General features: G+C 57.5%; 1 protein-coding gene across 1 annotated transcript; it reads left to right on the top strand.

Moving 5' to 3' along the window:
* Positions 1 to 26,655, top strand: SLC7A5 (solute carrier family 7 member 5). The gene is made up of 10 exons (XM_020788388.3): positions 1 to 1,092; positions 8,606 to 8,731; positions 16,249 to 16,354; positions 17,067 to 17,111; positions 19,131 to 19,254; positions 22,149 to 22,252; positions 22,432 to 22,528; positions 23,140 to 23,289; positions 23,873 to 24,050; positions 25,855 to 26,655. Exons 1-10 carry the CDS (start codon positions 501 to 503, stop codon positions 25,908 to 25,910), a joined length of 1,578 nt encoding a protein of 525 aa, XP_020644047.3. The 5' UTR covers positions 1 to 500; the 3' UTR covers positions 25,911 to 26,655.

Raw genomic sequence — 26,655 nt, 5'->3', positions numbered from 1 at the left:
GGCCTCCAGGCCCGGCGCTCCTTCCGGGCGGCAGGTGCCGGCGCGCTCCGGGGAGGGGCGACCCACCCGGCCGGGCGTCCCCCCCACCCACCCCGGCGGTCCTTCGGAGCAGGGGCGGGGGCGGCCCGGGGCAGGCAAGGCCCCTCTCGCCCGGCGCGCACGTGTTCCGGGGGGGGCGGGCCGGGGGCGCGCCCGCCTGCCCGCCCTCCTCCTTTCCCGCCCTCCCGGCCGGCCGGTGCCATAAAAGCTGCGCGATCGCCTCTCCCGGCGGGCCGGAACGAGCGAGTCCCAGGCCAGGCAAGAGAAGGAGGTCGCGGCCGCCCAGCGAGCAGAAGATCAGCAGCAGCAGCGGCGGCGGCGGCGGCGGGAGGAGGAGGAGGAGGCGGCCGGAGAAGAGGAGCGGCGCCGAGCGCGCGTGGGACCGGCGCCGGTGCGGGGACTCGGCTGCCTGCCTGCCTGCCTGCCTGCCGGCGCTGCCCTTCTCTCCCTCCGCCCCGGCCATGGCCGCGAGCGGCATCAAGAAGCGCGGCTCGGCCGCCTCCTCGCCCGAGGAGGAGAAGCGGATGCTGGACGGAGCGGCGGCGGCGGCGGCGGCCCCCGGGAGCGGCGGCGAGGACGCGGGGGCGGCGGCGGCGGCGGGGAACGGCTGCGCCCCGGCGGCCGGCGGGCCTGCCCCGGAGGGGGTGGCGCTGCAGCGGACCATCACGCTGGCCAACGGGGTGGCCATCATCGTGGGCACCATCATCGGCTCGGGCATCTTCGTCACGCCGACCGGGGTGCTGAAGGAGGCCGGCTCGCCGGGGCTGGCGCTGGTGGTGTGGGCGGCCTGCGGGGTCTTCTCCATCGTGGGCGCCCTCTGCTACGCCGAGCTGGGCACCACCCTGGCCAAGTCCGGCGGCGACTACGCCTACGTGCTGGAGGTCTACGGGCCGCTGCCGGCCTTCCTCAAGCTCTGGGTCGAGCTGCTCATCATCCGGCCCTCCTCGCAGTACATCGTGGCCTTCGTCTTCGCCACCTACCTGCTCAAGCCCGTCTTCCCGCACTGCCCGGTGCCCCTCGAGGCCGCCAAGCTCGTCGCCTGCCTCTGCGTCCGTGAGTAGCCCTGCCTGCGAGCCCCGGGGAGGCGAAGGGAGCGCCCGCTGGCCCGCGGGCCGGCCGGTGGGCCGGCGCACGTGGCGAGGGCGGCAGCGGCGCTCGGTTGCGGGGCCGGAAGGCGAGGCAGGGCCCCGGCCAGAGGACACGCGCCCGGCCGGTGGGCCTGGGTGCCGAGGGAGAGGGACCCCTCGTGTCAGCCGAGGCGGCGCGGCTCTCGTTCCCCGAGCACGCACGGGGAGCCCCGGCCGAGCGCGCCCCACACACGCCCCTGCCCAGGAGGGAGAGGGCATCTTTTGGCGGAGGCCGCCAGTCGCAGCCCGAGGGCCCGTTCTGTGCGGTGCTGACGGACCCCCTCCCGGGGCGGGGGGGCTGAGCTGCTCCGGGCATCTCTTGCCCACCCGCTGACCAAAGCCGGCAGCCCCGGTGGGCCGATCCTTCCTCTGCGGAAGCGCCCCGGGGAGGTGGTGCAGGAGTTGGGCACCCACGAAAGGTAGCCTGATAAGCAGCCATCCGGGAAGGTGCCCGGCCGGCCCTCCTCCTCCTCCTCCTCCGGGCGGAAGCGGCGGCGGAGGGTAGGTGTGGCCCAGAGCTCACCTGGGGCAGGTAACGAGGCAAGGGCGGCAGATCGGAGCTGAAGGGCAGCTGTGCGGAAAGGGCCGGGAAAACCCAGCCAGGAGGGGTGGCTTTACCTGCTGTAGGAATGGGGGGAAGGAATGGGGGGGGGTCCTTCGGACAAGAAGAGCAACGGGGGTAGGAGTCCTTCCCCCCCCCAAAAAAAAAGAAATAAAGAAGGGGAGGGGATGCGTGTTCCAAGCGGAGGGAGAGGTTCCTTAGGTTCTGGCTTCGGTCTGCCTGCTGCTGCTTGTAAAAACCAGGGGCAGAGATCTCCTGCCTTTTGCCAGGGAGTCCCCGCCCTAGGCCAAGGGGGGGGGGTGTTGTCAGTCTCTCGCCCTCACCTTGTTGGCCCTGGGAGGAAAAACAAAATATAAAGGTAACTTAGTGAGTAAGTAAGTGATTCCTTTTTATTTGTGGGCAGGAAGAGGGTGAGGGGCTTCTGCAGAGCTTTCCTCCTCCCGTCCGGCCAGGTTGCCAAAGGCCATGTGCCTCTCTCTCTCTCTCTCTACCTGCTGGGAATGGGAGCCTGGCTCCCTCCTGGCCACCCCCGAGAGAGTGGTTCCTTTCCTGCCCGTGTGTGTGTGTGTGTGTGTGTGAATCTTTCTTGAGTTCTGCTCGGCGGCAGCTGCCCTGGCGGGCTCTTTATCAGTTTCCAGGCTGTCTGCTGGTGGCTGTTTTCTGTTGGTGCTTGTGCTGGTTCTTCTGTGTTCTCACCCCCACCCCCACCCACCCCCAGCCCAAGTGTCTGGCTTTGATAGTAGGAGCAGGATCTTGGCAGGCGCCCTGGGTCGCCCTGCCTCCGCGTGCCCTGCTCCCTTGATTTGAGGGGTGCAGGTGCTGTTGTTCAGTGTGTGTTTCTTGCAGAGTTTGGAAAGGGCGGTTGTCCTCCCCCCACCCCCATGGCTGTGCTGCTGGGGGGGGGCTGTGGGCCCAAAGGTAGCGTTCCCAAACAGTGCTTCTCTCCCTGGCTGTACCTCTTTACTTTTCCTCCGGGGTCCTTCATGAAATCGGCCTTCCTCTCCTTCCCGCCACATCCCCAGTTTAACTGGGCCCAGGGCTAGCGGTGGGGGGGGGGGATGCAGAGCCACTTGTGCTAGGGAAGCTCATGTCCCCATTTTGCCCAGGGAGTTCTTGAAGAGTGTTTCCATAGCCAGGTTCTAGAGGAGGTGCCAGAGACCAGGCGAGACGCTTGGCTTGCTGCGCTCAGGGGTGGGGATGACCCTGGCCGGCAGCAGTAGCTGGTCTTAGGGGCTACGGCCAAGAAAGAACTCTTTGTCCCATGTTCAGAGCCTGAGCTTTCAAACGGGGGGCGGGGGGCAGTCAACCCCTTAGCCTTTAGGAGGGGTTGGCCCTCCCCTCTAGGTCCCACAGCTCTAGATTTCCACCCAACCATTGCTTGCAGAGAGAGGAGCTGCAACTTGGGGATGTTTCTTTATAACGGTTCAGCCTTCTGCAACTTGGTACCCTCCACTAAAACTCTCATCATCCACAGCCTTTTGGACCAGCATTCTGTGACACCGCCTGCATGGAGAAGGCAGTTCAGCAGTTCCCAGTACAGGGGACACTCAAGGAACCAGTGGCTTATCTGGAATCTGCCAGCTTCTATTGTACAATATTTGGGCTGCAGGGCCTTGCTTCTCAGCAGCCACTTGGGTAGCTTCAGGCAGCCACAAGAAGAGGGTCCACAGAGCTGAGTCAAGATGACTTTGCTTTGTTCTTGTTTTGGCCACTTCAGGTGTTCCAAATTAAAACATTTTTTCTTAGCCTTTCCAGGCTGCAAATCCAGGGTTTCCACCTTCAGGCAAAGGGGCCCCTGTGGAAGAAGGAGAACAGAAGTTCCCGGGTGGGCCCTGTTAACATTTTGCAGCTGGAAGGGGCATGACCAGTGTGGGGCAGATGGTTTGGGGTGCAGTGGGGTGGAGGAGCAGTGCTTGGAATGAAGCCCCTCTCCTTTCCTCTTTCGGATGGCCTTGGATCCCAACTCCACGGCTGAGCCACCTTTTGAACTCACGGCTTGTGGAGCTGGGCAAGAGCAACCAGTCGTGGCTTGGGCAAATCAAGGCTGCCACGCCGGAGGACTGCCGTATTATTAACAGCGCATAATTTTGTTAGGTGCAGAGTTTCTGCTGCTGGCCAGAACTGGGGGCAGGAAAAGCCCCCCCCCTTCCCCCAGGGACCTGGAGCAAGAGCAGTTGGTGGGGGGCAAGAGCTCACAGTCTTTGAGCCTCATCCAGGGAGACGGGATCTGATATGCCTGTATTACCAAGTCACCTTTTGTTGCAAAATCCACCTAGAAAGGACCCACCAGGTGGGCATCTTAGGAGGCTGTTGCTGGAAGAACGGTAAACACAGTCACTCGCCAAGGTTCAGCTGCGTGCTGTGTATGAGTCTTTCTACAGGTGGAAAAAAACATCTCGGACAAGAAGTTTGAAGGCTGGCTCTTTTTTCCCCAGCCAGTGTAACGTACTGGAGTCCCATGCTGGTTTTTGGCTAGCTGGGATGCCAAGAAGCAAAAGTGACCTATTCTGCTTGTCAGCAGGTTAGTCTCCTGCAGGATGAGGTTGGCTTAGAAATTCTCAGTGGGTTCAGGAAATGTAAGATCCACTGATTCAACTCTGGCCTTCTGCTTAACCCTGGGATTTCTTTGGGCTCAGAAGGTACCCCCTCCCCCATGCCACTGATAGAAAGTCTTATTTGATGGCTTGAGTGACCGTTAATGGTTCGTTGTCTTGCCCAGGACCAGCAGAGGAATCGGTGTTTTCTCCTTGTTCCACACTAGCCGTTAGAAGTGAAGGTCCTCGGGAACACAGTTTCTGCTATAGTTTTTGGACAGCCAGCTGCTTTTCCCAGGCGGTTTTCCTTTTTCCAGTCTGGTGATGGTGCGCCTGCCTTAGATTTATTCCCCCGTTTGAGCTTTGAATTAAATCAGCTGTGTGTTTCTTTTGCTTTTGAAGGCTGGTGTCTGCTGCCCTGGTTTTGCTAATCCACCCCACCCCACCCTCTGCTAACTGGTGCCTTTTGATGTGATTTCTTCCCCCCTCCCCAAATTCCAGCCTTTGAGTTTTGAGTGAGCACTGAAGCAGTCCCTTTATGTTGCTCGGAAGAATTCTTCCAAGGCTACGATGGATTGGCTGTTTCTGTATTGACAGCTTGTGGTTAGCAGTCCAGAAAACAGCCCTTGGGCTTTAAAGGAAGATGGAGCCAGCCGGTCCACTTTTATCCAAAGTATGTTACGTAGGAGGGAATCCTAATGACATAAGGAGTCGCTTTGCTCTGCGTAAGCATGTTCAGGACCACTGCCTTGGGCGATAATGTGAGCCAAGGCAAACAAAATCCTCCCCACTGATTGCAGGGATGGTGTTTGCCTTTATACTTGCATGCAGAATGCCCCCCCCCCCCAGGATTTGGGTGAAGACTCTTCTTTGTTCCTGGCACACCCTGCTTCCTGATGAACTCGCCTGCTTTGCTGATTTACACACTTCAGGGTATTCTTTGAGGAGTCCTGGAGTCTCTCTTAACTCCATGCTTTGCACCTGTCCAAAGTATAGCCAAAAAGGTTGGTTCTAGCTGAATTTCAGCCCCAAGTGAACCTGGGAGCCCCATGTTGCCCTTCCCCTTTTCTCTGGTCTGGCAGATGCAGGAGCAGGAGAAGGAAGAGGCGCCAATGTCGGGCGGACCTACCTGAGCCACCTGGAGACAAGGAAGGGAGAGACTGGCAGCCGCAGCAGCATGGATGGTGCCCTGTTGCCATGCAGCTGCACGTGGTCCCGTGTCGCGGCTGAATTATAACAGGATCAATAGGAGACAATGGTGTGGTTGCCTAGCAATTGCATATGACGTGTCTCCCAAGTCGACTCCCACCTTCCATTTTTGTTCCAGGCTGACGTAGGCTCCCCTCCCCCCTCCTCAGCCCCTGTGTTGGTTTGGTTGGGTAACTGTGGTGCAGGCGTCTCACGAAAGTGGCTGATCTTGGGGTGAACACAGAGGAAGGAGGCGACCAGTAAAGAGAGATGCGGCTGACATTCATTTTTTCCCTGGGGCCCACTTCCCCCCAACCCCCCCCCCCCCCCGTGATCTGCCAGCTGCACAGACTCAAGCAAGCGGGTCCAAAGGAGAGGAGAATTGACAAGGCAGCTTCTGGAAAGTGAGTTCCAGAAACACATACCTTTGTTGTGCTCTTGGAACGCTTTCATGTTACTCGTCCTGAAGACGTTTGTTGCTTGCAAGAGAGCTGGCGGGTGTCCAGGGCTTTTAACATGTGCCAGTTCAGTCCCAGGTTAAGCTGCCCAGCAGGTTCCAGCCGCCGACGGGATGGTGGTGGTGGCGGCGGCAGCCCTCTGCCCGCCATCGGCCCCTCCGTCGCCAGTGGCTTGGATCCACAGGGAAGGTTTGCGCCCCTTCTCCTCCAGATGGGCTCCTCTGCAGGCAAGGACACCTGCCTGGCCTGGGGCTTCTTTTGCCCCAGATGCTGGAGGTGAAAAGGCTCCGTGCCAGGGGGGAGCTTGCCAGAGCCATGTTTACTGAGGCAGCGCCAGACTCTGTTGCGCTCGTTTGTATTGGTCTCCGCCCGATCCGAAGCCTGGGGAGGGCGACGAATGCCAGGCAGAAGTCTCTGCGCTTTGTCTGGGCATCTGAAACCCTGAGAAGGGTCCTGCGTTGCTCCCTCTTTCTGAGCTTCCCCCCCCGGTCCTCTGGCCTCCTCCTGGCCATCTCAGCCTCTTCTGCCCTCCCTGGATTTTCCTCTCCGTCGGTCTCTTACCTTCCTTGCCCTGGATGGGAGGAGGACCTTTGGCCTTTGAAGGCTCAAAGCAGACCTCGCGGGAGGCCAGCCGGCTCTTTGCACCCAGGAAGGCAGGGGGAGCCGCAGACCATCCACAGGGCCGTTTATGTCGCTTTCCCCTCCCCCTTTCCCCCCCTGCCCAGATTTACACTTCTGGATGATCCAGTGGTGGTCTCACCCCAAGGCCCGTCCGGTCTCCTCTAGTGACCTTCCCCCCCCCATGCACATACACAGATGTCCCCTGTGGTCCCTTCATCTCTTCCCAGCAGCCGCCCACTTTCTGCAGACTTTGTCCCTGGAGGAGTTTCTCAAGCAGCCCCTTTTGTTTATCCTCGCCATCGAGCTCCTTGGTTTTTATGGCCCCATAAAGGCTTAATCCAGACTGCACCCATCCTCGCCCCTGCCCAGAAGGCCCAGGCTTTGCCGTGGCTGCCCTGCTTCCGCCAGGAGGTGCGTCAATGTTTGCCTGTGTCCAGGGAGCGGAGGGTGCCTGTGGGTGGCTTTCCTCCCCCCCCCTTGGGCCACTCCTGTGAGGCCCCGGGTTTGAAACTCAGCCGGTGCTCCTCCCTCTCGGCGGTTCATTGCTTTGGAGACCAGTGGGGCAGGGCATGCAGCTGCTGCTCCCTCTGGCTTCTCGGGTTCCTCTTCTGCCCCTGATAGGAAACCGTTACTTGTGGGCGGCTGCTTGGTTTTGGAGGGTTTCCTCCGACGACGACGAATGTCCTTTGTGGTGGATGACATTGGACTGAAGTGCAGATAACAGAACTATCCTTTTTTAAAAAATGACAGTTTGTTGATTGAAATGACACATAAACTTAATTTAAAATGTCAGCAGCAAAACAGAGCAAGATTTTTTTTCCCCAAGAGATAGTTCCACAGTTAAGAAATTGGTCCTTGGTGGTTTTCATCTCCTGTAGGAAGGAGCAGGTCTTTTGTAAAGTGAGTGGCTCTTAATTGTCACCCCAAAGCATGTTGCATCGTGGTTGGAGTCATTCATGCTGGCGTACACTCTTTCTGGGGAAAGCCGTTCCGCTCTCAGCTCCTAAGGGGACCAGGGGTCAGCCCAGAAAGGGACGGTCGGGGGGGGGAGGAGGCAAAGTATGCCCTGGGGGTGGTTGTTCAAGCAAGGACCTCTCCTGAGTTCTGCAAGTTGACCCTCGGCTCCTCGTTTACCTTCTCAAGGGCCGGCGGGGGTGGGGTGGGGAGCCTGGCAGGAGCTGCTCGGAGACAGGAAGGCAAACAAATGCATGCTGGCTTTATGTGCGGGCGGCTTGGGTGGACACCTTTTATGCCTCAGGGCAGGCTTTCCCGGGGCTTCCCCTTTCGCACCAGGACGCTCAGGTGCTGCAGAAGGTGCCGTCCGGCCTGCCAGGGAGGCTGCCGATTGGCAGTGCGCGCACACGCCGATGCAGCCGGCCCCTTGGCCCTTCTCGTGTTGCCAGAGTCAGTTTTGAGTCATCCAGGAAACTGAGGAAGAGGCTGAATTGCTCGCTTGCTTCCTCTCTCCCTCACTCCTTCGTTTACCCACCTGAGAAGCCGAGTCGGGGCTGCGGCCCCTGCCTCGGGTTTTCCAGGCACGTCAAAGGTGATTAAGAGGCACAGGGCAGATGCCCACGTCGGCCTTAATTGCGTCAGATCGTTTCAGATTGAAACAGAAAAGATGCCGCCACTGCCACCCCCACCCCCTTTGGATGATGCAACGCTGGCTTCCCATTTCACGTCCTAGGGAGAAAGGGGAGGGCTCGGCCCCGCAGGTGTGCCAGGTGCTTTACACAGAACATCCGCCTGGCCCGTTTCTTGGGCACAGAGCCAAGGCAGCCACAATATGGACGCAAAGTGAAAAGGGAGTCAGGGAAGGGCTGGTGCCGATGGCTGGCAGGGGGCATCGCGGGGGGGGAGGGCTTGGAAATAAAGGCCTTCGCCCTCATCCACCCCCAGCTCTCCACCTTGTCAGAAGGGTTTTTTTAGGGTGGGGGGAAGGGGTTCCCGCCAGAGGGATTTGGGGTGATTTCTTCTGAATGACAGGAAAAGGAAGACAGGCTGCCTGCGAAGCCTCCCCTCAGGAGGAGAAGAGCTGACCTCCTTCCATCCCTGCTTTCTGCCCCCCCCCTCCAGTGCTGCTCACGGCCATCAACTGCTACAGCGTGAAAGCCGCCACTCGAGTTCAAGATGCCTTCGCCGCGGCCAAGCTCCTGGCCCTCACCTTGATCATCCTGCTCGGCTTTGTCCAGCTTGGGAAGGGTAAGTGAGCGCCGCTCCTGCTTTTTAAAATGGGGGGGTGGGTAGCGGGGGGAGACAGACAGACAAGGTTGGTGGAGTAGAAAAGGCTGGCGAGGAGGGGATGGGGCTCCAGGGGGTGGGGTGGGGGAGGACTCTGGCCACCACCACCAGAGAGCGGTGCAACTTTAAAAGGTGTCTTTTTCTCTCCCCCCACATTGGTCTCCTGCTGGTCCAGCTCCAAAAGCTTAATAGGTGGAGGGATCTCCCTCTGTTATCACAACAGTCCTCTGAGGTAGGCCAGGCTAAGTAGCCCATGATTATACAGAGAACTCCATGTCAGTTGAATCAGTTGAATAACCGAAACCTATAAAGGCCATTTTCAGGGGGAATGCCTCTATCAGGGGGCTCTGACTCTGGCTCCTACCTAGCAGGAGCGATCCATGGCCTGGCGCCTGCCAGGTTCCCCTTTGCATTGCACCAAGTCCCAAGCGCTTGGTCGGGGAAGGGTCTCGCAGCCCCTGTGGCTTGGGCCCCTCCGCCTGAGATACCCAAGGCAGGGACCGGGTTTGGGAGCTTCAGGGGCTAGTTTTTAAAAGCTCCAACGAGCTCCCCATTCAGGTGGAAGGCGGCGGTGGCGGCTACCCCGAGAGTTACATTTCCTCATTTCTCAAAAGTTACGCATAAACCTAAACAGGCACAGGGATGGATTGAGACGCCCTCTGAGCCTCCGGGCCGCGGCATGAAGTGTTTTCCCCTCCCGTCCACCGTGCAGGTGACTCAGCCTCCGTAGTGGAGCTGAGCGGGGTAGGCAGGAGCTGAAAAGGGAACCATTGAACGAACTGCAGACGGAGTGACATCACCATCGCTCCTCGCTGGAGGGATGCTGATGGTCCAGTGTAGTTCTCTCTCTGTTTGGGAGAAACTAGTCATTTCCACGTGGAACCAATTTCTGGAAAATGTGAAGTCTTGTGCAAAGCTGGGAAAATCCAGCTCTTGGGAGGGGCATCTCTCTCTTCCCCCCCCCAGGACCCCCTCCCTCCTCCAGCTGGCCAGGACAGCGGGATTGATTCTGCTGCTCATCTTCAGGGCAGGATGGCAAGACAGTTGCTCTTGGTTTGGGGGGGGGGGCTTTCTTTCCTTTTGCTTTTTTGCACATCTGTTTTGTAGGCATGTCCGACTGCTTGTTTTTATGGCTTGTTTTTATGGCAGCTTTTATGACTGCTTGTTTTGCTGCTCCTCCAGGTTGGAAACCTTTTCCTTTCTTGCCTTTCTTCCTCTTAAAACCCTTTTGGAGTTGAAAAATACTTGACTATCAATCGATCGATCTATGTAAATATATAAAGGAGGGACGATTTCTTAACGGCCGTGGCCCATAGGCAAAGCAGCTCGTGGGGGGACCCCTTCATCGGCTCAGGAAGTGGGACCCCCGACTGGGTCAGCCGGTTCCCTCTTTGGCTTTTTGGGAGCTCTGAGGAGGTGAAAGATCGCCCTCTTTTTCCTGCTTCAGCTTTTCCAAGAATAGAGCTAACTTTGTTAATTGTGCTTGTTCCCTAACGAAGGCAGCCTCGTGACACAAATTGCCAGCAGAGACCTGGGATGTAGGCTGAAATCCCACTCCATGTCTTTGTTCTTCCAGATTCTGAGGGACAGATAAGCGGATGGGGAGATAAATTTCGGGTGGATGAATTTATCCTTCCCTGAAACAAAATAAGGCTGGAGGAGGAGGCGAAAGAAGCAGCCATTGTTGAGCCACAAAGGCAGGGAAAGGGCTCCCCCCTTCCCCCCCCATTCCACTTCCTTCTTTCTGAGAATGCACTTTCTTTCCCTCCTCTTCCCCCCCCCCCCGCCTGTCCACCATCACTGCCTGTAACTCTTGCCTAACCCTTCGTTCTGCTGGCAGTTTTTCCAGAGGGCGATCCTTCACCCACCGCTCCCCCAGGGAAGCCTGGAGGCTTTGGAGTCCGGCCAGGCCGTCCTCCTCCTCTTTGCTCTGCTCTGCTCTCCTCTTCTCTCCTTCCTTCCTTCCTTCCTTCCTTCCTTCCTTCCTTCCGTCCTTCCTTTATTCCTTCCTTCCTTCCTTCCTTCCGTCCTTCCGTCCTTCCTTCCTCTCTATTCCTTCTGTCCTTCCTTCCTCTCTTCCTCCCTCCCTCCCTCCCTCCCTCCCTCCCTCCCTCCCTCCCTTCCTTCCTTCCTTCCTTCCTTCCTTCCTTCCTTCCTTCCTTCCTTCCTTCCTTCCTTCCTTCCTTCCTTCCCTTGCTTCCTTCCTTCCCTTGCTTTCCTTCCTTCCTTCCTTCCTTCCGTCCTTCCGTCCTTCCTTCCTCTCTATTCCTTCCTTCCTTCCTTCCTTCCTTCCTTCCTTCCTTCCTTCCTTCCTTCCTTCCTTCCTTCCTTCCTTCCTTCCTTCCTTCCTTCCTTCCTTCCTTCCTTCCTTCCTTCCTTCCTTCCTCTCTTCCTTCCTCTCTTCCTTCCTTCCTCCCTCCCTCCCTCCCTCCCTTCCTTCCGTCCTTCCGTCCTTCCGTCCTTCCGTCCTTCCTTCCTCTCTATTCCTTCCGTCCTTCCTTCCTTCCTTCCTTCCTTCCTTCCTTCCTTCCTTCCTTCCTTCCTTCCTTCCTTCCTTCCTTCCTTCCTTCCTTCCTTCCTTTGCTTTCCTTCCTTCCTTCCTTTTCCTTCCTTCCGTCCTTCCATCCTTCCTTCCTTCCTCTCTATTCCTTCCTTCCTTCCTTCCTTCCTTCCTTCCTTCCTTCCTTCCTTCCTTCCTTTCCTTCCTTCCTTCCTTCCTTCCTTCCTTCCTTCCTTCCTTCCTTCCTTCTCTTAATTCTAAAGGCACAGCACTCCTTTGGGAACAGGGAAAAGTCTGATAATATTAGCATCTATCATGTTACTGGACCTGCATTTAAGGAACTTTTAAAATTGCATCAGAAATTTTTTTTGGCAAAGGAACAAAAGAAAACGCGCCACCGTCTGCTCACAGTTTCTGTGGACGTCTTTGAACCCTTCATCTGAGCTGCTTTTGCTGGGCTCCTTCCAGACTCGCTTTGGAGGAAGGCATCCGTGCACTGCCTACTCGTTCCTCTCTTGGCCAGGGTCTTTTCTGATGGGCTTGTTTGCTTTAAGGACCCGCCTACCCCTTTAGAAGAGGAGCATCCTTGCTTCCCAACCAGGTGTCCCATCCACGGCCTGCATTTGCTGTGAACAAGGAGGGGTCTCTCTCTCTCTCTCTTTTTTTTTTTTTTTAAACTCTGGGCTCAGCCCAGGTGAGAAGCAAGTCCACCTGGCCAGGCCTGCCCCCCCCCCTTTGGGGTGCCCATTCCCAATGCCTCTAGGCTCCCGGGAAGAAGGTTCCTTTGCCTTCTTCCCGGGAGTAGGGAAAAGGTGGGTGGGTGGGAAACCAGGCCAGGCCCTAAGGGGAATCAGCGGGGCAGGCCCCCTCATGTGCTACAACTCAACGAGGGCTGGCCAGAGCCTGGGGCTGCTTAAGGGTCCCTCTTGCCCGGTTCGGTCTTGCGAGAGTAATCGCGCTCTCCAGCAGAAAAGCTGCCCAGCCTAATCCCATGGTTGGCATCCAGCACGTTGGGCAAAGCTGGTCAGCATCCTCATGGGACGTGTGTTCTTTTCCATTCTCCTGTTTGAAAGTAATCCTGGTTCCCCACCTCCACAGCTCCATGGCAAGGATGATCCTGTTAATTCCTCAACTGGCAGAGGAATTAAAGGAAGGGAGCCAGAAATCCTCGTGGCAGAGCTTGGAAAGGGTCTTTTTTTTTTCATTGTTCTTATTTTTTGGACTACAACCCCCAGAATCCCCAGAACATTGTTCCAGCTGTCCAGCCCCATCCCCACGGGGAAGGGGGTTCTGCCAGAGCCAAGAACAGCCGGGGTGTCTTCCTTCGGCTTGGCCTTTGGCCAGAGCCCCCGGGGGGGCAGGGGGGGTTGGACAGCTCTCGCTAATTAGCCGGCCTTCCGTCCGTCCGTCTTCGGAGCCCTTTTGGACGGCTCCCGACTTCTTTATCCTGGTTTAAATCTCCGGAGAGGCCAAGGAAATAGGCTTACCTGGGAGCAAGTCAGGGGGCTGTGGAGCCTTTTGCCTGCAGGGCTACCCTTCCCGGCGTGGGAGAAGGGGGCTGGGAGACTGGGGTGGGGGGAGATGAAGCAGCAGGGGGGGGGGACAGAGGGGCCCTGTCATGCTTGGGTCCTTCCTCTTGAGGTGGGGGGGGCAGAGGCCGAGGAAGTTACTTTTTGTACCAGGGCAGCAGGAGGGAAGAAGGCGGCCTGCCAGCTCTTAGAGAGAGTGGCTTTTGTCTCCAAAAAGGGCTGGAGGAGTGTTGGTGGAGAGGCTGGGCTGGCCCGTTCCCGCCCTGCAGGGAAGGGCAGGAGAAAAAGACCCAAGTGGGGGGGGGGCTTTTGCCCACAAGGAGCAAGTTCCCCTTGTTGCGGCCCTTGTTGTGGTTCCAAGCAGAGGTGAGGGGAGGGAGACCTGGAAGCCCCCCCCCCCCCACTTTCCAGTCTGGAGCAGACCTTGCAAAAGTTGGCCAGGGGCTCCCAGAAGAACCTCCAGGCTGGTTTGAAGTCAGGATCCCCTTTTCAGTCCACCTTCCCTAACTGGTGGCTCCTCCGTGGTCCACAGGGGCCATCCGTCCCCTCGGACTGGGGCTGGTGGGAGAGACATACGGGGGGGGGGGCACGTCCCTGTTCGTTCTGTCCTCTGCCCCAACTCCCTTCCTGCATTCTTGGGCAGAGAGCTGCCGAGCCCGAACCTGCCAACCGACCCTCAGGGGTTTGAGGGCTTCAGACCGCTGAGCGCCCTTTGAAGCCTGCTCCTCACACCCCCACACACACACCCCACACCCCCCCACAGACACACATCAAACCCCGTCCTGGTTGGCCTTCAGTCTTGTGAAATGAGAGGAGGGTGCCTTTTTCGGCTGATGTGCTCGACCCATGAGGGCGAGGGCATGCCAGACTGGAACACGAAACGCTGTGAGCGTGAGACAGCACAATTTCCCACCACCGCCAGACGCTCCAAATGCCCCGCCTGTGGTGCTGGAAGGGGGATGTCCACACACACACACACGCACACACATCAGCCACTCGCCCACCTGCCCATCCCCGGGAACCCCAGGCCAGAGGCTCCGCTGTAACTTGTTGTGTTGGCTTTGGTTAATTTTACGGCTGTGCGTGGGCAGAGGAGTGGATCCGCCTGGCGCCCTGGCGTGGGCATGCTGTCAAGCAGCTGTTCTGTCCTGGGGGCCTGTGTGGTTAGCTGGTTTCATGAAGAAGAGGGTGGTGTGATTGGAGTCGGGGGGGGGGGAAGAGGAGCACCCTTGCCAACGTAGGAGCCCATTTTGGAATGTGGGGAGTGCCCAGGAAGGGGGGGGCTGCACCCGCCAAGCGGGGCTGGATTCTGTGGCTAGTCCAAGACTGGCTTCCTCTGGCGCCTTCCCTTCAGGGATCCGTTTGTGTCTTGACTTGTGTGCAACTTGTGGTGTATTTCATTTAATTTGGAGAAGCTCGTAGCTATGTAGAACAATAATAATAAAACACAGAAATTAATGCCCTTTTTTTGTCCGAAATTAAGCGGGCTGCCCCAGCAAGATCAGAGCCGCTGTACTGACACCCATGGAGTGGAGCAAAGGCTGGCGGGCCCCATTCATGAAAGCCTCCTTGCGTGGCTCTTTGGGGGAGCTCTTTCCTCTCTCCTCTCTCTCTCTCCCTCTGCATAGGCCTTCCTCCCGTCACCCCGGTCCCCCATTTTGTCCCCCCCTCCCCTCGTTGTGAGTCACTGGAATGCCAGGGTTTGGGAAAGGGCGAAGAGCCTCCCCTCGGGCTTGGCCGGTCAGGGAGAAGCATGCATGTGATCGGCTCTCCCAAGCTCTGAGCGCCCTAAGACGAGTCACATGCGAGGCAGCCGGGCGGTCAGGGGCTCCTGCGGCCCTTCCCAGACCCCCCTCTGTGCTCCTTCTTGCCCCCCCTTTCCCAGGCTCCATCTTCCAAAGGGAGCTGGGGAAACCAGGCCCCACCCTGGCCCCCTCCCAGATCAAAAGGACCAGACTGTTTATACCGTGACTGCCCTGGAAGCAAAATAAACAGGGCAAGTGTCCTGTGGAGACCACCTTCAAGAGAGAAGCCAGAGCCCCCCCCCCCAAAAAAAAACGCACACACATTAACATCTGTTTTTCCCTGGGCGGTTTCCATTCACCAGGAGAGTTCCTGTTTTGCATTTGTGTTCTTGGGGGGTGTCTTCCCACCCTTTGTGGAGACGTGAAGACTTGAGGGTTTCTCTCTCAGCACCACCGTCATGTCTACCCTGAGTGGGAATAAGGCTGGGTGCTTTGCTCTCTCTTTCTCACTCTTGTGCATCTCTCTCTCTCTCTCTCTCTCTCTCTCTGTGTGTGTGTGTGTGTGTGTTGGTCTGGAACTCTGGCAGGAACTCCTCCTGTGCTTCTGAGTTTTCTGGAGTTCTTGTTTTGGGAACCCCACGGCTGCTGTTTGGAGCCAAGGCTGGGGCGCGGCAAGAAGCCGACCCTCTGTCAGGACTGGCCACCCTGTGGGTCGGAGAGGGGCCAAGAAATGCCGTGCCCGCCACTCGGAGCTTCCGCAAGGGATGTTTCTGGGGCCTCGCAGATGGGCAGTCCTGCCAGTCTGTCTCCAGAAAAATCACTTTTCCAAGTCTTGCAAGTGCCAGGTTGGGTGGGTGGGTGGGGGAAACGGCCGAATGCTGAGCCCACCCGTGGCCTGAGGCACCTCCCTCCTCCAGCCCCCCCAGCTGGTCCCTCTTTGCCCCTTCCTTCCAGATGGAGAAGCCAGGGGGTGAGGAGGGAGGAGGCCCCGGAAGCAAGGAGGGCTTGGCCTTTCGTGGACCTTCTCTGGGCTCTGAGGCCAAGGTCCGGGGTCAGGGGGAGGAGGAGAGTCAAGAGCACCCCACCCCCCCTTCTGAGCAGGGATCGGTGCCAACAAGTCCACTTCCTGCCACCATCGGTGGCCAAGCCTGCCGGCTACGCACACAGGCGACTTTTGGCCACACGTGCCGAGCGTGGCACATGCCAAAATGAGCAGGTGGGGGAACCGCTTCAGCCCAGGTGAGCTCCGTGCGGAGTGCCTGAATCCTTCCCTCCCCCCCCCCCCGCGCCCCTTCAGGCCAGCAGGCCTTCTGGCCCCAGGAAGGGGTGCCCCTCCCTCCCTCCCTCCCGGGGTGTGTGGGTGGGTGTGCATGCCTTCTGCCGGCTGGCCTTTGCAAAGGATCGCAGGAGTGACGCTTCGGGAGATAGTAGGGGACCAGCCTGGGGAAGGGAGGGGAAGCCCCCCCCCCCGACAAGGTTGGGCGGCTGCTCCCAGCCACCATCCCCAGCCTGGCCTTCGCCGAGAGATGACAGGCACGGCAGCTGCCGCGTGGCATCCTCTCCGGGGTGGGGGGAGACCCCTGGTTCGTTCCTCCAGGCATGGCATGCTGCTTCGGGGATTCTGGGTGGGTAGGTTGGATGCCTGCTGCTGGTTTTGAAGGCTTTGCCCCTCCTGCATCTCTCCCTCCCTCCCTCCCTCTGCAGGCGACATCTCCAACCTGAGCCCCGAACACTCCTTTGATGGCACAAAAACAGAAGTCGGGAATATTGTCTTGGCCTTGTATAGCGGCCTCTTCGCTTATGGAGGCTGGTAAGTTGTGTGTGTGTGTGTGTGTGTGTGTGTGCGTGTGTGTAGGAATGGGTGGGTGGGGAGGAAGCCGAGGGACCCTTTCCCTCTCCTGGTGAGCGGGAGGGGGAATGGTTGGAATGTACCCCAGGAGGTGCTAGGAGGGAGTTGAGATCGGGGTCCTTCCAAGGAGGTCTCGTGGGGCCCCAGGCAGCTGGGAAGGAGGGGGGCTGGGGCAAGCAGAGGAAGCCCCCCCCCCGAGTCTTGGCGCCTCGCAGCAGGGGCCGTCCACACCGGAGGTGGGGCGAGGAAAGCTTCCCATCCAAGGCCGGGGCCGCAAAGGTCGGCGGGCCCTGGGTCCGGGCGGCGCCGTGGGCCAGAAGGAAAAGGAAGGGATGGGCCGGGAGGAGCGTTCAGACCGTGGGCCTCCCAGGGAGGAGAAGAGGGCGGCCCCCACAGCTGGGCCGCCGCTGCGGAAAAGGCTCTGCCCCAGAACCTCGCCGGGAGCTTCCGAGTCTTCAGCAAAAGGTGGGGCTGGGGCGGCCCCACAGGGGAGGAAGCGCCCGTGCTGGGGAGCCTCGGTGGGCGGCAGGGCCCTCTCCCCGCCCGGCTGGCCCTCCGCCTGCCCAGCCCACCTGCGGCCGAAGGACCTTTGGCGGGGGCTTCCCCTGCCCCGACTTGCAGCCCTCGGCCACCCCTCCATCCCGGTCTGCCCTTTCCCTTCTTTCCTTTGCAGGAATTACTTGAATTTTGTCACAGAAGAGATGATTAATCCTTACAGGTAGGTTCCCGATGTGTTCTCCAAACCTCAGGGGAGCAGCCTGGGCTGGGCTGGGCTGGGCTGGGCTGCGGGTGAGAGGCAACCCGGCAGGGCCCCCTGTCCCGGGAGCGCTTCCCTGACTCACCCTGACCATGACCGGGGGGGGGGGCACCACAAGTGGGAGAATCCGTCTCCTCCGGACGGGGGCCCCTTGAGTGAACTGGAGAAGGCCGGGCTGTGCCGTTTCCGGAGTTTGAAGAAGTTGCCTCTTCAACCAGAACTCCAGGAATTCACTGTTGGTTTTTTTTTGTTTTTGTTTTTTGTTTTGGTGGGGGGAGGAGGAGAGTGGCCTTCCCCAGAGAAGGAGCTGCTCCGAGTTCGGGAATCACCTGTTCTGTTCTTTTCACGTCTTCCTCCCTTGGCCTGGAGTTCAAGTGTCTAAAGCCAAACCCTGCAGCCTTCCGTTCCACCCTTGGGGGGCTTCAAGACCAGGAGATCCCTTGGAGTCACTCTGGGGGTTCTCTGCCTTTCCCCCCCCCACCCAAGAAATTGCTCAGGCTGCCTCCCCCCCAGTCCCGGCTACAAAGGCTGGGCAGAGGCTCTCCTCCTTCAACCGACCCCCTGAAGGGGGCCCTTGAGAACCTTTGAAGTGTTCTCTCCCCTGACCCCCCCCAACCCCAACCCCTGTGGCTCCCTAATTAATTGGTGGAAAGCAGCCCGTGTGCTTGGCTGTCTGCCTTGCCGGTTGGTTTCGCAGACTAGGAAGCAAACAAGACTGTCTTCCTTTTTTCTTGGCATCTGCGTTTGTTTGGCTTCCCTGTGTGTCTCGTCCCCACCACCACCACCCCCCCAGCCCCTCCGCCTGCCGCCCTCCGGCCGTGGGTGGCTGCAGCAGCTGACCCAGCCAGGCCTCGGCAGTCAGAATGGCCCTCTTCTTTGTTCTGTGGGAACTGGGTCATGTTCTTCACAGGGTGGGGGGGGGGTGGCTTTGCAGGGCTTAAAGCCACAGGCTGGCAAGGGCGCCGTTGCGGGCAGACCTCTGAATGAATGGCTTTGGCCGGGGGGGGGGGAGCGAGGGGACAGGTCAGCGAGAGTCAGGGGTCACGCAGGGTGCAATCCCATACACCAGAGGCAGGGGCAGGCACATTTCGGGGGCCCAGGGGCATTCCTCCTCTTCCTCCAGGTGCCACCGAGGACTGGGCCGCCCCGCCCCCCAAAGCAGGCACTCCTTGCTTTCTACAAAATAAAGCCCCAGGGCATGTATGCGCCTTGTTTCACAGGAGAATCATATCGCTGTGAGCCCAGTTATCTTTTTCAGTGATTAGTGGTGATTTGCGGGGAGGGGTGCCAAGGCCTGCCGGTCGCCTGCCCCCTCCACGTTGCCCACCCCTGCTACGATGCAGTTGTCTGGCGGGAAGCCCCACCAGATTTGCTGGACTGACCTCTGTGTAGAGACTGGCCCTGTTAGAGTAGGCGTTTCTCTGTCCATGGATGTCAGACTGCAACACCGCCACAGTGTGGATGCTCTCCCGGTCTGCAGGAGGGGCATCCCCTGTGAGCCGGTTCTGCTGGTGCTGCTTTTTCTGCACTGAGAATCGTGTGAGCCACCTGGCCCTGAACATGAGGCCAATGTCCCTTTGCAAAAGGTGCTCCGGCTGTCTGAACAGGCAACACCCCATTGGTCATGATGATTAATGTTGAACTCCTAAACGGACTTGCAGAGCCTCTTTTACATCTGTTTTTTTTTTAAATCTGGTTTTTATACTTTACTTTGAGAAGCCTGGTGGGCAGAAGAAATGATAAGTGAATACTTCAAGTAAGCAAATACGTATATTTCCTTCTGACACACATCAGTTCACTACAAACAACTATTAAATTCATCTCCTTCGGCACCAGGCTCCTTTTGCTTGCATGCTGGAATAATGGTGTGCTTAGGCAGCAGGCCAGGCGACCCATAAGCTGATCTGAGAATTAATTGCTAGCACAAGCTCTAACTGAATCCTCACGGTGTGTTAATGCAAATCCTGTTTTCCCCCTCAGAAACCTGCCTTTGGCCATCATCATCTCTCTCCCCATTGTCACCTTGGTTTACGTCTTGACCAACCTGGCATATTTCACAACGCTCTCGGTGGACGAGATGCTGTCGTCCGAAGCCGTTGCCGTGGTAAATATGAAATGACTCATTTGGAAAGCAAGAGCGTCTGGTTGTTATCTAGATGACACTCTGAGCGCTGGCCGCGCAGTCTCTGCCTTTTGCTGGGGCTGAACCTTTTGCGTCCTCCGTGTCCCCAGTCGGCCACCAGGATTGACGTGATGAGAAGCCAGGGCAAGCAGGGAGGAGGGTGGGGGTGGGGGTGCCTCTGCTTTGAAAGGTGAAGGGCTGCCCCCAGCAAAGTCCTCTCGGGATCACTCACCCCAGAGTGACATTCTGCTCATCAAGCGCTCCCATCCGCTTGGGGCGGGAGCTGCCCCTTTTCTCCGCTGACATGCGCTGCTGCTTAAAGGACCCCTGGCTTGGTCGTCGCCTTCATTCATGGAGGCGCAGCTGCAAGAGGGAGAGCCTGCAACCTGTTGCAGCAAAAGCAGAGAGTGGCTTTTATATGGTACCTTGAGGCCTCGACACGTTTTCTGTGGCAGGGGCTTTGGTGGGTGCCAGCCTGATTCTGGGAAAGTCCTACAAAAGCTGATGCCAAATGAAACATGTCCGCCTTCAAGATGATTGAGAGTTCTTCTTCATGGTCCCTGTGAATGCACACTAATGGGTTTATCCGCACCTGGAGGCATTCTTACCAACCTAGGGGGTATCAAGACTATCAGAGGCCCCAGGGTCAAAGCTACCAACCTGCACCTCCTAGGCAAGTGGGCAGGCAACACCCCTGCCAGCAAAACCACCGACAAGATCGCAAAAACAAGCAGTCTTTTTAATAGTTACAACTTCTCTATTGTTGACTCGTCAGTCCATTTGACCCCTTTCTTGCACTCCTGGCACTCCATCACATCTGACTGTTGGGTATTATCTATCATCACCACTGGCTACACTATAGAATTCAATACTCCCCCCCCATCACAGGCCATTTCAAGTCCTCCACCCCTTTGGAAGATGAAATTCAGGCCCTACTAAAGAAAGATGACATTATTCCTTGGCATCTCCCTGATGTTTCAGTAAGTTTCTGTTCAGGCTACTTTACCATCTCCAAGAGGATGGAGGCCTCCATCTGATTCTTAATCTTCACGGCCTGAACTCTTTCATTACTCCTCGCAGATCTCCTATGGTTTCGCTCAAGTCTGTTATTCACATGTTACGTCATGGGGATCGGTTCACGGTCATTGCCCCTTAACGCCACAGTGGTCACTCCAACTGGTTCTTCGAGGACTCATAAGGCCTCCCTTTGAACCCTTGGCTTCTGCTCTGCTCCGCTTGTTGTTGTCCTTCAAAACTGCCTTCCTCCTGGCAATAACCTCAGTGTGGAGGGCTGGAGGTCTAGCTGCGTTGAGGGCAGACCCTCCATTCCTGCAGTTTCACCCAGACAAGGTGACTCTACATCCGGAACTTACCTTTCTCCACAAGGTTTCATCTTCTTTCCACTTGAATCAGCCAATTGTGCTTCCCGCTTTCTTTCCCTCACCAACCTCACCACTCAAAAAGGCTCTACACTCCCTAGATGTCAAGTGAGCTCTCTCGTATTATATCCACCACACAGCCACCTTCCATACGTGTCACGTTCCCAGGGGATTCAGCAGGCGAGAGTCCAATAAGCCAGTCCAAGGTCAGTAGTCCGGGATATACAAAACATGCCAAATCATCAAAGCCAAAACACGAACCGTAGTCAGAAGTCAGAATCCGAAAACCAAGGGTTAAGAGAGCAAGGTTCAAGACAAGCAGGAGAATTGACTTGTTGCTTCCACACGCTTCCAAGGCTGTAGGTACAAATTATATAGGAGCAACAATCATCAAACTCTTAGAAACATTCCATCCTGTTAAAACTCAGGACTGGTCGACCTGATGTTCCTGTGTGAAGCATTCATACGAGCCTCAGATCTTCATGTTGTGAGTCTCTGCCAAAGCTTGTCCCTTACTCTGGCTACTGGGGGAGGAGAATCTGGTGGTGATTCAGCTGTCCATGATTCTAATTGCCCAGCATTTTCCTCAGCTGTAATTAACCCCTCTGGTTCCAGATCTTCTTCGGCTGAACTCATGACACTACGACACGACTCTTTGTTGCCTTTGCTTGTCCCTCTATGGGTGCACCAGCTTCCTGTCAGACCATCTTGAGATGGATTGTCCAGACCATCCGCTTTGCCTATGATATTTAGCTGAGACTCCTCTTCCAGGCCCAGTCAGAGCTCACTCTACAAGAGCTGTAGCGTCCTCAATGGCCTTTCTGTGCAGGGTAGGCATTGCAGACATCTGCCGAGCTGCCACATGTGCCACTCCATCTACCTTCATCTCCCATTGCTGCCTAGATATCCAGGCCAAGGCTGAGGTTACGGTAGGTCAAGCTATCCTGGCGTTGGCACTTTTGTGACGTCCCTCCTCCAGGTAAGTGAGCTTGCTAGTCACCCATTAGTGTGCATTCACAGAGACCATGAAGTAGAGGAAGAAGAAGAGGTTACCTACCTGTAACTTTGGTTCTTTGAGGGGTCCTCTGTGAATTCCCGCCACGCCCTTCCTCCCCGCTGCCCGTCACATGCTGGGCAGTGGCGGTCAGTTCCATGGAACTGAGGCATTTGGTGCTGGGGGCAGAGTTACAGGCAGCATTGGGGAGGTCCCGGCACCATGTGCTCAAGCTAGAAAAGCGCAGATTAACCTGTTAGTGTGAATTCGCAGATGACCACTTGAAGAACCAGAGTTACAGGTAGGTAACCTCTTTTCCTTGCTTGGTTCTTGTGACACCATCTCGAAAATGTCCAGGGTGTGGGCAGGTCATTTTGTGAGTCTTAATGTTTGCATTTTGAAGCTGTTTTAAAAACAAGAGGGATAGCACAAGCAACCTCCCGCTGGCTCTGAGAGTGATCTCTCTTCCCCCACCCCATCCCCACCCCCTTTGCCCTCCCCAGGACTTTGGGAACTACCACTTGGGCGTCATGGCCTGGATCATCCCTGTCTTTGTCGGCTTGTCCTGCTTTGGCTCAGTCAATGGGTCGCTCTTCACCTCCTCTCGGTACGTGTCTGGCTCCGTTGGGGGGGGGGCGGATCTTCCCCTTTCAGTCAATGGGGGGAAGGCCTGTGGCTGCTGTCGGGGCCCCAAACTGCCCGTGATGCTTCCGAGAGCCGCCTGCTGGTCATTTTCCAGCCCAAGCGGCTCAAACTGACTGTGGGTTCTGCCCCTCTTTCCCTCAGGCTGTTCTTCGTTGGGTCCCGAGAGGGCCACCTGCCCTCCCTCCTCTCCATGATCCACCCCAGGCTGCTCACCCCGGTGCCCTCGCTCATCTTCACCGTAAGGACCTTTGCTGCCTTTGGACAGGGCGTGGGAGGAAGGCTGTATTTCCCCGGGGAAGGTTTGGATTGACCCACAACATAGCAAGAAAGGAAGCGAAAGGAAAACTGATGAGCGATGGGGTTTTGGGGGGAGAGGGATGCCCTCCCCCTCGACCCTCATAGGCTTTGCCCAGGCTGAGTTCTGGTCTGAAGGACTGCAGGGGTGGCAAATGGCACCGCTTTACACCTTTTCTGGGCACGGAGTTGGGGGTTGGGGGCCTGTGAGATCAGAACAGGGGCTTGCAAACCAGCCTGCAGGTCTGGTGATGGCATCTGGGTACAGGGTGCCCAAGGCCTTTTGGGGTGGGGGTCTCAGGAAGAGAAATTTCCTGACTCTGGGCGGGACCCACCTCCACCACACATGCCCGGAGGCTGAACCTGTTGGATTCAGGACCTGCGCTTTACTTGGTTCACCTGGCCCAAGTCGACAGCTGGATTGGTGTGGTGGTGGTGGTGGCGGGGTGAAATACAGAAGAAACCCTGGGGGGCTCAAGGGGAAGACTTTCTTTCTTCCCTCTTGCATGTGATGGGTCTCCTTCTCTTCCTCTCCCTGCTCGGCTCCCCTTCCAGTGCATCATGACTCTGCTCTACGCCTTCTCCAACGACATCTTCTCGGTCATCAACTTCTTCAGCTTCTTCAACTGGCTCTGCGTGGCCCTGGCCATCATCGGCATGTTGTGGCTGCGTTACAAGAGGCCGGAGCTGGAGCGCCCCATCAAGGTGAGAGCCGTGCGGCACCCCCTCGGTTGCCGGGAGCCAGCTGCCCTCCTCCGCTCTGGAAAGGCTGCCTTTCTGGGATTCATAAGGGAGACTTGACCAGGAGGGGTGGGGCTCACCTTGCATCTTCAGGACCAAATAATAAGCTTCAGGAAGTGAAAGACCTGGTAGGACCTGGGGGGTGGGGAGAGAAAGAGAGAGGGGAGGCATATCTCCTCACTCTGCACTCTGGCACAGCCTTAGGTTTGGGCCTGTGGCTTAATTTTGGGAGAAAAGGTTCGTTCCCAAGCATAACTTGGCTGACTCCAGCTGTAGGTAGGCAGACTCTGTAAGGCATAGCCCAGCATTTATCTTGGGGCCCAGATGATCCTCCTCCTGCCTCGCTCTGCTGATGTGGCGCAGAGAGAGTAACTGTTGGAGGACAGTTGAAAGCACTGCAGACTCGGCCTCTCGCCCGTGGGCGTCTCTCGCAGAGACCCTCCAGGGAAGGACGGTTGTGCAAAGCCACGCGGCGTCCACTCTGGGCCCCTCCTGAGCCGCCCGCCCTGGCCCTGATCGTTTCTCTCCTTGGGCTTCTCGTGGGCAGGTCAACCTTGCGCTGCCGGTCTTCTTCATCCTGGCCTGCATCTTCCTCATCGTCGTCTCCTTCTGGATGACCCCGAAGGAGTGTGCCATCGGTTTCACCATCATCCTCAGTGGGGTCCCGATTTACTACGTGGGTGTCTGGTGGCAAAACAAACCCAAGTGGCTCCTTCAAGGCATCTGTGAGTGACGCAAGGGCCCTCCGGGGCGGGGGCGGGGTCGGGGGTCGGGGGGGGTGTCACCCGCAGGGAAGGATGGGGCTAATCCTCCCCAACCCCCGGGCGGTTGCAGCCAGGAGTCTTCTGGGGACTTCGAGACTCGCCAAGCCTGCCCGTTGTCACACGAGGGCTGCAGCAGACCAGTGGTGCTGAGGGCCACCCCCACCCCCGTGGCAACCTCTGCGGAAAACAAAGGGTCCCAGGATTTGTGAGCCGAAAGAAGAATTTGCCTCGGGTTGATATAAACCCAGGGTAAATTACATGCAATTCATTTTCTCTCCATTTCCTTAAGGGAGCATGTGAAAAATTACTACAATGCTACAATCTGCTTTAACTCAAACTTGGAAAAGTTATTTTTTCCCCCCTAAGGCTACAGCTTCTTGTGCAGGATTTTGGAATTTGTGGTCCAGAAAAGTAACTTTACCAAGCTTTCAGCCATTCCAACCAATAGGCCTTGGCTTCTCCTCCTCCTCCTCCTCAGGAGCCAACGCTGGGATCCCTCCTGGCTCCTGGGCTGCATTCTGTGTGCTCCACGTAGGAAGGAAAGAGCTTCTCTGGCGAACTGAGTCAGGAAGACTCTCCTTGAGGGGGGACTCAGGTCTCCCCTGCCTTCAAGGCCAGAAATGCCCCACGGCTTTCCCCCGTTGCCCTCCAAGCACAAGCGACAAGCGAGGCTGACCTCAGGCAGTCTGGACAGAGCTTTCTGTGGCCCTTCCCGTCTGGGAAGAATTGTGTTTCTCTCTCTCTTTCTCTTTCTCTCTCTCACACACACACACCCCTACACACCCCTTTTTTCTCTTGCTCCCAGAAAAGCAGTTTTCGAAAGAGCTGTGGGTGCAAATATCAGCGAGTGAAGAATAGTCCAGGGCAGTTGGAATTAATCCCTTACGAGCACCTTCATTAATTAATTGGAAAGTTTTTCTCCAGCGTAATGTGTCACTTGCCATCTCTGCCTCCCTCGGGGAGGTCTCCGTGGCCTCGCATCTCATGGCCGTCCTGCGTGGGGATGTGGGGAGGTGTAGTCCCAACAGGTCCAGAGGAGCCCAGTTTGTGGGTGACAGCCCATATTGTGTTTTTTTTTCCCCACTGGTACTTGAGCAAGCAGGTTTTAGGGAATTATTTTCTGAGAGACCAAAAGGCTAGCACATTCTGTTGCGCCAGAGGAACAAAAAGCCACTTGAGACACCGTTTCCTGATTTATACCATTTTTCACATCCTGAAGGCAGCTTGTCTGGGAGCCGATTCTGCAAACTGAGTTTGGGACAGGGTGGAGAAGGCAGGCAGGGAGCGGCGTCACTCCCTCTGTCCTCACGCGCGTCACCCAGGGAGGAGGGAGAGCTGTGGAAGGGGGTGTCACCGCCAAGGGCCCTTCCTCGTCAGGGAGGCGAGAGCCGCTCTGCATTACTCGAGGCAGTGCCCGTTCCTGAGGAGGGCAAGATGGAGGCCGCCAGTGGCCCTTGGGCTGTGGATGGCCAAGGCTGGCTCCGGAGAGGCCCTGGCTGGGTCTCCCTCTGCTTCCGGACTGCTCTTGCCTCTTCCCGTTTCCACCCCCACCCCGTGCCCCCCCTCAAGGCTGGGCCAAGGCTGGGCTCCTGCGTGAGGGAGAACATCCTGCCCTTTGCGGCACAAACGAGGGGCGGGGGGGGCAAGGGCCCCTGAAGCTCCCTCTGCTATGGACGCCGCCTTCGCCTTCGGGGGTGGCGGAGACCTCCCGGAAATGTCACCTCCTCCTCCTCCTCCTCCTCTTGTCTTCCCCCCCCCTCCCCAGACTCCACCACGGTCCTGTGCCAGAAGGTGATGGAGGTCGTCCCACAGGAGTCTTAGAGGTCGCAAAACGCACCCGCCTTCGGATCAAGCCAACGCACAATATTATTTTCCGAACACGAGTATGTCTGATTCCTCATGCAAAGAAGAAAAAGCCTAGCCGGGGTCCCGTGGAGAGGAGCCCCAGAGCCCTGTGCCGCCTGCCCCTTCTCCCACCCACCCCCATCCCGCCTGACGACCTTCCTTCGCTCCAGCCGGGCGGCCGACAAGAAGCAGGAGGAGAAGTGGCCCCTCTTTGGGAAGAGAAGTCGGGACCCTCAAGGAGGCCCCAGAACCCGGGGCAACGTTTACACAGGAGCCGCGTGGAATTCTTGAGTCCCTTCGTTGAGTCAACCAACGAGTTACGCCATCCTGCGTTCCTTCACAGAAATCGCCAGCGAGGGCCTCTCCCACCCCACCCCCACCCCCATCGCTGTCTTGGCGTTTGCAGAAAGAACGAAAACCGGTTGATCTGGCCGTGCAGGGTTTTCTTAGGGGGGGGGAAGGTTGTCCTAAGCACGACACTCCTTGGTGCACACAGAGAAAGGCCCTCTCACACACAACCCCCCCCCCCCCAAAAAACAACAACCACAAACTGATCCATCAATGAGTCCTGACAGCCGCAGACTTGGCTGCCCCGACATGAACTGTTAAAAGTTATCGTCGTTACTAATTATTTTTTTAGGGAATCTAATACTTTTTTTCCCCGCCTCCCTTGTAGTCCTGGGTTATGATGACTTCAAATAAACATTTTTTTACGTTCCTA

The sequence above is a fragment of the Pogona vitticeps genome, chromosome 10 (genome assembly GCF_051106095.1).
Source record: "Pogona vitticeps strain Pit_001003342236 chromosome 10, PviZW2.1, whole genome shotgun sequence".
NCBI classification, from domain to species: Eukaryota; Metazoa; Chordata; class Lepidosauria; order Squamata; family Agamidae; genus Pogona; species Pogona vitticeps.
Note: the sequence above shows the minus strand (reverse complement) of the source record. Positions and strands in the feature narration are given on the sequence as shown.

Bases quoted from the DNA above. Each gene is read 5' to 3' on its own strand.
- SLC7A5 (XM_020788388.3), top strand. From the start codon at position 501: ATGGCCGCGAGCGGCATCAAGAAGCGCGGCTCGGCCGCCTCCTCGCCC. The intron at 16,355-17,066 runs GTAAGTTGTGTG...TTTCCTTTGCAG, and splicing joins CTCTTCGCTTATGGAGGCTG to GAATTACTTGAATTTTGTCA. The intron at 23,290-23,872 runs GTGAGAGCCGTG...TCTCGTGGGCAG, and splicing joins AGCTGGAGCGCCCCATCAAG to GTCAACCTTGCGCTGCCGGT.